We start from the raw sequence: 11,261 nt of genomic DNA, 5'->3' as shown, positions 1-11,261 counted from the left end.
GCTTTCATTGGCTCGAGAGGTTGAGGCACTAACTCTCATAGAGTTTAACCGATGTGCTCTTTCCTCTGCCGATTCTTGAGAACGCGCATTTCTCATCCTTTTAGCATCTCTCGAATTTCGAGATAAAGATGGTCGTTTTTTAGGTGGCATTGTGTATTTTTAATCGACGGTAACTGAAGCTACCTTACACTTACAATTATATATAGTTATTATGTAATAATTACGAAAATAAACTATTAATATAATAAAACACTACCAATTACGAAAATAAACTATTAATACAATTAAACACTACCAAAATAACTAATATAATAATAACGAAAATAAACTATTAATATAATTAAACACTACCAATTACGAAAATAAACTATTAATTTAATTAAACACTACCAATTACGAAAATAAACTATTAATTTAATTAAACACTACCAAATTACGAAAATAAACTATTAATACAATTAAACACTACCAAAATAAATAATATAAAAATTACGAAAATAAACTATTAATATAATTAAACACTACCAATTACGAAAATAAACTATTAATACAATTAAACACTACCAAAATAACTAATAGGTGTACCTACTACTAATACTATTAATCTAATACCTATTATATAAACTAACAACAAAACAATTCTAAAAATAAACTATTCAAAGACTAAAAGTCGTGCTGATAAGCACGGTTTGCAAATAACAATTATTGATTGTCAATAAGGTCGAACAGTCTGAACGTCTATTCGCATCAACAGCCAAATATTGTATGACGCACGAGCGCGGACCCCCCGCCTTTTTATACCTCCCGCCACGACGCGCGTCGAGCGCGGCAACCGATACACAAAAATAATCCTTATAGCATGACTCTGTATTCACGCGCGATTTCTTATTATTTCATGTATAACTTTGGTGTTTCTACACCGATTAACATGATTCTTTTTTTATTGAATAGGTAATAATGTTAACTTTTTTAATTGGGGATGAGTGATAGTGTTGTAAACGTTAGAGTAGACAAATACAATCAGAAATCTCCGAATTGCTAAGCTATCGGGAGTTTCACGTGTTATTGTGAGTCAACCATAAAAGTTAGACATATGCTGTCGAGGAATATTTTTTATATAATTTTAGGGAAAATATTTCCGTCATACATGATTTCTATGTAGCTTTAACCTATAAGCCTGCACACGTGACGGAAGCTTAAAAAATGGAGTAACTTACCCCGTTTTCCCAATATTTCCCTTCACTGCTCTGCTCCTATTGGTCGTAGCGTAATGAAAAGTATACTATAACCTGCCCAAGAGTATGAAGAATAATTGTGCCAAATTTCGTTAAAATCCGTCGAGTAGTTTTTGTTTCTATAACGAATATACAGACAGACAGACAGACAGACAGACAGACAGACAAAAATTTTACTGATTGCATTTTTGGCATCAGTAGCGATCCCTAACCACCCCTTGATAGTTATTTTTTAAATATATTTTATGTACAGAATTGACCTCTCTACAGATTTATTATAAGTATATAGAATATAGATAGATAATAATTAAAGAAAATGAACATTCTGGTGAGTCAATTTTTAAGAATGAAATTATAGCTCATTAAAATAGCTATTTCTATTTTAGCCATAATATTGAAGGTAATAAAGAAAAAAAGTTATTGTTATATACATCAAATTGAAGTCAATTTCATAAGCACTTCTTGAATTTAAAAACAATTCTTCATGTTATTTTTTTTATAAGCAGACTCAGTAGTACCTTAGCTGATGTTTTTGTTTAACGAAGTAGTATTGCTAAAAAATATCAGGATTTCTAACCGTAAAATCTTATCTAAACATAAGACAAGCCTAGTAAAAGTCTGGCTCACGACTATTGATAAATAGGACCAAGACTTTCGCAGTTGTTTGAATGAGCATCCAGATGTTTAACCTCTACTTTGAACAAAAAAAAACGTGATCTTTCTGGCCCTATTGATAAGCAACAATATCCAGATTCCAAAAATTCTAGCCCAAGATTCTTTCCCGATAATTGTGATCGATACTTAATCAAACGTTTTGGGTCAGCCTGTTGGAATTCTTGCTCAAGTCTAAATAAGCTTCTAGACCAAGAATGTGGTCGAATCCTAACTTAAGAATTATCAAACTCATTAGACTTAATAATATTGCTCAATACTCTGATTAAAAATATTGACTAATTTGCCACTTTTCTAGATACTAAATCCTGATCAGCAATCATAATAAAAAAACGTTCAATTCTTTACCCATATTATGTTCACGTCATCGTGAAAAACCCGCCAGCACTCGATTTGAAAAATGTATTTGCTATCATTCAAAGGTTGAAGATCACACAAACAAATTAAGTACTAAAAATTTTAATCGGCTCGGTGATATTTTCGAGAACATGTGCCGAGCTTTGTTCTGACGTTAACGTCGCGTGTCAGATAATCAGTAGGATAAAACAGACAATTGAGATCGAGGCCTTCAGTGTTCGTTGAACATCGGTACAATCGTGTTACGCAGCAAAGCTACTGTAGCAATACTCTTCGCTCTTATTGGAACCTCTTGTAAGTAAAATAATTTTCTGTTTTATTTTCTTTAATGCTCTACGTATTGCGCAGTGAAGCATTAGATTGAGACCAGGAGTGGGAGAAGCGATTCTTTCTTTTAAGTTGTTGGTTCTTGAGGTGTCTGAAGTAAAACGATCCAGTATTTAACGAAGTTTATTGAAGAACGAAAAAAACGAAACATGCCTCGACCGTTGTGATCGGCGAGTGACGCTTACGCTCGCGTCGCCGCGTCGCGTTGGGCGTTCGCGCCCCCCGTCCCGCGCGTTCCCCTGTGCAATAGTTCGCGCGCTAACATACTCCCCCCCTGGAAACTTGGTTTTCAGCAGGAACAATGTCGACAGGCAGTGGACAAATCTTGCTGAAGCTGCGGAGTATGTCTCCGGAAGCCGTCCGGATCTTAGCCACACGAGAAACGCCATCTCTTCCTGTGTGCACCGCTATAATTCGTCCCAGTCGCCATTTTAATGGAGGCAAGTTGTCTTCTTTGATAAGAACGAGCGCGTTGACTGTAACTTCACTCTTGTTCTTCTTCCATTTTGTGCGCGTTTGTAATTCGCTGACAAACTCCTTCGACCAACGTTGCCAAAAGTGCTGGCGCATTTGTTCTATTCTGTCGTAACGTAGTAAGCGGCCGGTGACAGCGTCTGTGATGTCGTCGCAGGTCGGGGCGGTAAGTGGTCGCCCAACCAAGAAGTGAGCAGGTGTTAACGCTGCCAAGTCATTTGTGTCGGAAGACAAAGGCGTTAGCGGGCGGGAATTGAGTACGGCCTCGACTTGCACCAATACCGTGTAAAACTCTTCAAACGTTAGATTACTATTTCCTACAACACGTCTTAAATAATACTTGCAGGACCGCACTCCTGCCTCCCACAGGCCACCAAATTGAGGGGAATATGGAGGAATAAATTTGAATGAAATCTCATCCGCCGCCATACTATCTATTAATGCTGAGACTGAATCGCCAGATAGAAAATCTCCTAAGTCTCTGGCCGCGCCTACATAGTTTTTTGCATTATCGGAATAAATTATAGCAGGTTTCCCTCTACGGGATATAAACCTCTTGAGACAAAGAAGATACCCATCAGTAGACAGAGTTGTTACAAGTTCGAGATGAACTGCTCGCGTTGCAAAGCAAATGAATAAACAAATGTAACATTTAATTAGCCGTGCACCTCTGCCTTGACGATTTAAAATGTATACGGGACCACAGTAATCGGTACCCGTGATCATGAACGGAAAACCGGGTTTTAACCTATCAGAAGGTAAGTTGCCCATTATTGGGCTTAACGTTTTGCCGCTTATCCGAACGCAACGAACGCATTTGTGGACGACAAGTCGTGCTAAATTTCTCCCACCGAGAGGCCACCATTCCTCGCGAATGGTCGATAGCAATAACTGAGGACCTGCGTGAAGTAAGTATCTATGTTTATATTGAAATAAAAGCAAAGTGAATTTATGTTTGCTACAAAGCAATATAGGGTGCTTCTTATCGTAAGTAAACTCATTAGAATTACTCAGTCTACCTCCCACTCTGATTACTAAGTCATCACTAAAAAACAAATTTAGACCGGACATATTACGTGAATATTTAATATCAGACGATTTGTTCATCAACGAATCATACTCGTGTGGAAACGACTCCATTTGACACAATCGCGCAAGCAGAATAGTTGAATCGCGTATCTCGTCAACAGATAATGTACCCTGCCTACGTTTAGTTTTATAACGAGTGTTGTGAGTAAATCTCAACATGTACGCAACACATCGTGTCATACGAACGAAAGATGAAAATTTATCGAAAGGAAAACTATCACATGACGCATGTAAACCAACTGCTTTGTTTGATTTAAGTTCAGGTAAGTCATCAGGTAAGTCAGGCAAAACGCATTCATCAAAGGTATTTTCGAGAATGAACCCGGGACCGTTCCACCATAAGTTATTGTGAATAAGTTCTGGTAGATTTACCCCGCGAGTTAACAAGTCAGCTGGGTTACGCACGCCCTGCACGTGTGACCAAACACAACCAGTAGTCAAATCATTGATTTCAACTACTCTGTTTTGAACAAAAGTTTTTAAGGCGGTTGGATGAGTTCGCAGCCAACCCAAAACAATGGTTGAATCACTCCAAAAATATACTTTATCAAATGTTAAATTAAGTGACTCAATAATCTTTTTGTAAAGACGCGCTCCCACTAATGCGCCACACAGCTCGAGACGCGGAATGCTTACCGCCTTCAATGGAGCAACCCTACTTTTCGCGCAAAGTAACCTAGTAATTGGTTCAATTGATTGTATACTAACGCTACGTATGTAAGCACAGGCGCCATAAGCATCCTGCGAGGCGTCTGTAAAAATGTGTAGTTGTAAGCGATTCGCGTGATCTGTGGTCACGTGACGTGGAACGCGTATTTGTGACAAACATTGAAACGAACTAACGACTCCACTAAACGAACGAGCTAAATCAGAAGGAACAGGGTCATCCCAGCCGATTTTACGAAGCCATAATTTTTGTATGAGCATTTTTGTAATAATAATAAGTGGCGCTAATAACCCTAACGGATCATAAATTTGAGCTATGAACGAAAGTATTTTACGTTTTGTAACTTGTGAAAAATCAGAGTCGATATTAAAATTAGTATTGAAATGTAATTCGTCGCTACTGTTGCACCAGCCTAGACCTAGTGTTTTACATTGTGTAGTCTTATCAAGTGATAACGATTTCGTGAAGCTTTCTGAACAACTAATATCAAAATTAAATGACCACTTACGCAAAGGTAAACAACTTGCTTTTAAAACCTTACTATTTTTTTCACTCAATGTTAATAACTCCTCTTTACTTTCATGAGAAAATATTAAATCATCACAATAAAATGAATTGAATATAAGAGAAGAAACTTGCTCGTCGCCACATTCTAGTGCTAGTTGTCGTAAACACCTCATTGCGAGATACGGCGCTGAGGCAGTGCCATACGTCACAGTGTTCAACTGATACACAGATAACGGATCTTGTTTATTTTCCCGCCACAAAATGTGTGTAGTGTGGTACTTTCTCGTTGTACGCAGTGATGCGGTAAGAAATAATAAGGCGATGAAAATGTATCAATACGTGTCATGTGACCTAATGTTAAATATTCCTTAAGAAAATCAGAGTACATACACTTCAGTTCGGGTGAACGATCTAACCTTTTTTCTAACGACAGAAACCTATTTTTGGCTAACTCGTAAGAATCGCCAAGCGAGTCAGCTGATTCACGCAACGGCATTCGCACCGCGAATCTACCGTCATAGTCACGGGTGGTGGTGGACGTAAAAAGCTCTTCACACAACCTATCATCTGCTGTGTAAATGTTACTAGCCGATTTACCGCCGTCAACCTCCTCTACTTCCCAAAAACGTCTTAATTGATTATCTAATGAAGTTGAAAGTGAGCAACAAATCATATTGTTACGTGTATAATTATTTTTTAAACATTTATTAGCGGAAAACGTACCCGAAATAATCCAGCCTAAATGTGTATTTTGTAGGTAAGGCCCACCAGGTAACCGCAATAAACCTTCTTGTAATAAATTCCAAAATACATCCGCTCCAATCAATATGTCTATATCAGAGGGTATATTGTATTCTGGGTCCGCGAGCTTAACGTGTTGCGGTATTTGTAACGAGTTAAAGTCAATATGACTATTTGGTAAACGAAATGTAATTTTAGGCAAAACGGAACAATTTAGTAGTGTACTAAAATTACTAGTTCTTGAACGCATGACAAGGTCACAGGACTGTTCTGATCGCATGACGCTGTTACCTATGCCTGTTATGGTGAGAGTGGACTGTATAGTAGATAAACGTAATTTTTTGCATAACGCATCTGTAATAAAACATCGCTGGCTTCCACTATCGAGGAGGGCGCGCGCAGCTATGTATGTATTATTGTTATTACATACTTCAACGAGTGCTGTTGAGAGCAAAACCTGTTCTAATGTATTACGACCGCTTTCTATATTCGATCTCAATCCCTAATTTACGGATCGAGATTGACATTTGAATCCATTTACAACTTTTAGTGTTTCTATAACCGATCCATGGATCGTTTTCTCGATCTTTTTCTTAAATCTATCTTTGAGAGGGCGGATCGAGATTTTAGATTGGTATTTGTATGAAAGTGACAGTTATGCGTTTTCTATAACCGATCTCTGGTTTTGACAAATCGATTTTTGACGTTTTTGATCTATAATTGCGATCCCCAATTTTTTACGGATTGTAATGAGAAATCTGTTAAAATGGAAATATTTTCAAGTGATAGTGATAGCGATCTTGAAGTATTAGCTCAGCTATTGGACTGGGATAGTAGTGACAGCGAAGTAGAACAAACTCTGTCCTTAAAATTTGTAATTGTGATTGTGATGTAGGTATCGAGTGGTTGTTCTGTACTTTACTTGTAAACGGGGGTCAAGGATTTAAGCTGAAGACCAGCGCTCAGTAATTCTTTTGGATTGCTAAGCATAAGCTGACGCTTAAACTTTTTTGCTTTCGGTATTATAGTTTTTGTGTACTAAGTACACTTTTACCAATATCTGTAATACTGGAATGAATAGATAACGAATATAATATTCTCGTTTTGATTTATTTATTTAAAATCATGAAGTATCATTACAGGGTTTACCCTAATGTGACAGCAAAGAACTTAAACTAAACAAAAATTGAAACACATTACATTATTAAAAACACATAAACACGTCAGTCTGATTTTGAAGAAGTTGGTGGTGTGGAGAGCTCTTGTAAGAGGTGCTTTGGCGAGCAAATATATTCTCGCTGTAGGAATTATCAGTAGGTGCGGGCTTCGCCGCCGCCAAACGTAGCGGTCCGGTACACACACTCAAGCGCTGCAATACTTCCGGATGATTCTCCACTCCACGAAGCACCTTCACCAAGTAGACGACCAGTGCAGCCTCCCGTCTCATATACAGTTGATTATTGCAAACCATGCCCAGAATAGAGTGGGATCCATGAGTAGGTAGAAAGGATACACCCCATACAGTTTCTTGTACAGATGGCGCGTGAACTTATTCTGAACGCGCTCGAATATTACCGCTGTATTCTATTCTATAACTGAGACATCGGAAAAACAAACAACAAATAAACTTGCGATTTTAAAATATATTATGTTAATGTCAAACTGACTGACAACTTTTTGATTGACTGACGTTCCGTTGCTCATCAATAAACGTTTATCGTCGTTTATGCTTTTTCTAATCTTGAGGTAGAATTACAGTATTTGTCCGCTACGACTTCCCAATCTTTTATTTTTGTATTTTTTGCAATTTCTAGTGATTATACATAAAATAGATAAGCTCTAAGAAAAAAGCCACCATTTTACTCATTAATAATCGCTGAAGTACTTTTTCTGCACATGCGTAAAACAAAACGTTTAGCAGGGCGATCTATCCGTTCTTTTTCGATGGATTTCGAGACGAGATCGATTAATGAAATGCAGATTCAAGCTCAATCGAGGGATTGAGTAAAATCTGGATTGATCGGAATCTTAGATTCGGGATCGAATATAGAAAGCGGCCGTTAGACTGCACGGCTTGCTTTGTGTGATAAGAAATGTTTGAATGTGTATTTAATAAAGAAGTGTTAGCATGCGCACCGTCTGTCGCGGTGCGAGTCAGAGCGTCGTGCGCTTTAGTGTGCGCAACTGTAGGCATAAAACGAAGTGAATTACAACTCGCGCTGCTATCTGTATGAATTAAGCTGTTATGTTTTTGTGAACATTGTTTACACGACCCGAACTGATAATCTTGTATAGTATGTCCGGCACGCAAACAATTTGGGCATATTGCACCTTTATTATTCGAAACGAATGTATGTCGATCTTGTACAGGTAGATTAAGAAATTTAATGCACGAGAACAACGCGTGATTGCCGTCGCACATAACGCACTTGAGGTCGCGCGACGAACCTGCACGATACAACAGCTGTTTATTTGTAACAAAGGTACGCACTTGCTGGGAGGTTGAGATGGACTAATTGTTAACCTTTTTGTCGATTCGATATTTTGTTTGTGACCTTGAGCTTGCACCATATCAAGAACGTCCGAGCGGTCCTTTAAGAACTGTAATAGGTCGTCTAACGTTACTTTAGATTCTTACTACACGTGTTTTTTTTATCCTCCCATTCTTTGCAGGTAACAGAGTCTAATTTCGTGACTATTAAATAAATAATAAGCGTGTCCCAGTGTTCTGTGGGCTCACCCATAATTTTAATGACCTTAAGTTTTTTAATACAGAATCTATGAGTTTTCTAAGTTGTACAGGAGATTCCTTTGTAATCGTTTGTAACGTAAACAAAGATTTTACATGATTATTAATTAACAACCTATTGTTATCGAATCTATTGGTCAACAATTCCCAAGCTACCTCGTAACTATCTGAACAAAATTCTAATGATTTTATAACCTGTAAGGCACTCCCTTTTAATGAAGAACGTAAATAGTGATATTTTTGAATTGGCGTGATGTCGGTTGCGTTATGGATAAGCGAGACAAAGGTATCACGATATTCAAGCCAATTTTCAAGAGAACCGTCAAATGAAGGCATCGAGATGGTAGGTAATTTTATGGTTTTAGTATTTTGCGCACACTTAGTGGATTTATCGTCACTTTTATTGCAAACACACTTAGCTGACGACATAGCCGCGTAATACTGTGATTCAATGGAGTCACGTATGTCCAACTGTGATAACAACTCTGCCTCGTCAGCGGCATCTTCGAGGCGACTTTGAAAATCACTAAAAAGTTTCTCCGTACTAGTAACACGTAATTGCAGTTCCAAAATTTGTTCCTCTACTAACACAGATTTATCTTATGAGTTAACGTATTTCACAAAGAGTGTTAACCTGCCACGAATATTACCTCTTTTTTAATTAAATCGCGTAGATCTGTATCTAAACCCATTTTGGTGGCTGCGTAAAACAAAGGGGAAGTACTTACAAGTATCACCAGGAACCTTTGAAGTAGACGATCACTGTTAGTTCACGGTAACGAATAAAAACGGTATTAATGCAATTCGAATCGTAATTCCACCCGCGCACACGCGACGCACTTGCGCTTCGATTTATGTTATTTCTTCGGTTATCCGGCGTCGAAGGTCCAATGTTGGTTCTTGAGGTGTCTGAAGTAAAACGATCCAGTATTTAACGAAGTTTATTTAAGAACGAAAAAAACGAAACATGCCTCGACCGTTGTGATCGGCGAGTGACGCTTACGCTCGCGTCGCCGCGTCGCGTTGGGCGTTCGCGCCCCCCGTCCCGCGCGTTCCCCTGTGCAATAGTTCGCGCGCTAACAAAGGATTTGAGTAAGTCACAGTTGGGTTGGTAAAATTCTTAGAAGTTTTACTGTAATTAAAAAACAAAATAATAATGCAGTAATAGGTTATTTTTTTTTATTTATAACTACATATTTTAAATATTACAATCTATCTATATACTTATAATAAATCTGTAGAGAGGTCAATTCTGTACATAAAATATATTTAAAAAATAACTATCAAGGGGTGGTTAGGGATCGCTACTGATGCCAAAAATGCAATCAGTAAAATTTTTGTCTGTCTGTCTGTCTGTCTGTCTGTCTGTCTGTCTGTCTGTATATTCGTTATAGAAACAAAAACTACTCGACGGATTTTAACGAAATTTGGCACAATTATTCTTCATACTCTTGGGCAGGTTATAGTATACTTTTCATTACGCTACGACCAATAGGAGCAGAGCAGTGAAGGGAAATATTGGGAAAACGGGGTAAGTTACTCCATTTTTTAAGCTTCCGTCACGTGTGCAGGCTTATAGGTTAAAGCTACATAGAAATCATGTATGACGGAAATATTCTCCCTAAAATTATATAAAAAATATTCCTCGACAGCATGTCTAACTTTTATGGTTGACTCACAATAACACGTGAAACTCCCGATAGCTTAGCAATTCGGAGATTTCTGATTGTATTTGTCTACTCTAACGTTTACAACACTATCACTCATCCCCAATTAAAAAAGTTAACATTATTACCTATTCAATAAAAAAAGAATCATGTAAATCGGTGTAGAAACACCAAAGTTATACATGAAATAATAAGAAATCGCGCGTGAATACAGAGTCATGCTATAAGGATTATTTTATTTTCGTAATTGGTAGTGTTTAATTATATTAATAGTTTATTTTCGTTATTATTATATTAGTTATTTTGGTAGTGTTTAATTGTATTAATAGTTTATTTTCGTAATTGGTAGTGTTTTATTATATTAATAGTTTATTTTCGTAATTATTACATAATAACTATATATAATTGTAAGTGTAAGGTAGCTTCAGTTACCGTCGATTAAAAATACACAATGCCACCTAAAAAACGACCATCTTTATCTCGAAATTCGAGAGATGCTAAAAGGATGAGAAATGCGCGTTCTCAAGAATCGGCAGAGGAAAGAGCACATCGGTTAAACTCTATGAGAGTTAGTGCCTCAACCTCTCGAGCCAATGAAAGCTCTCCAGAGAGAGAGATGCGATTAGCAGCTGACAGAGCGAGACGAGCTACATCACGGGCGTCTCAAAGCTCTTCTCAACGAGAGCTGAGGCTTACCATTGACCGAGAACAACATGTGTTATCCCGAGATGCTGAAACTGCGTCACAACGAGAATTGCGTCTCACTGCTGACCGCG

At 37.7% G+C, this 11,261-nt stretch overlaps 1 protein-coding gene across 1 annotated transcript; it reads right to left on the bottom strand.

Moving 5' to 3' along the window:
• Positions 1–5,542: 5,542 nt before the first annotated feature.
• Positions 5,543–8,562, bottom strand: LOC113507843. The gene is made up of 2 exons (XM_026890767.1): positions 8,133–8,562; positions 5,543–6,542 (listed from the first exon to the last, which is right to left on the bottom strand). Exons 1-2 carry the CDS (start codon positions 8,489–8,491, stop codon positions 5,543–5,545), a joined length of 1,359 nt encoding a protein of 452 aa, XP_026746568.1. The 5' UTR covers positions 8,492–8,562.
• Between the last annotated feature and the right edge of the window lie 2,699 nt (positions 8,563–11,261).

Source organism: Trichoplusia ni, unplaced genomic scaffold (genome assembly GCF_003590095.1).
Source record: "Trichoplusia ni isolate ovarian cell line Hi5 unplaced genomic scaffold, tn1 tig00003284, whole genome shotgun sequence".
Taxonomy (NCBI): Eukaryota; Metazoa; Arthropoda; class Insecta; order Lepidoptera; family Noctuidae; genus Trichoplusia; species Trichoplusia ni.
The sequence above is the reverse complement of the archived record's forward strand: the minus strand, read 5'-3'. Positions and strand labels throughout refer to the sequence as shown.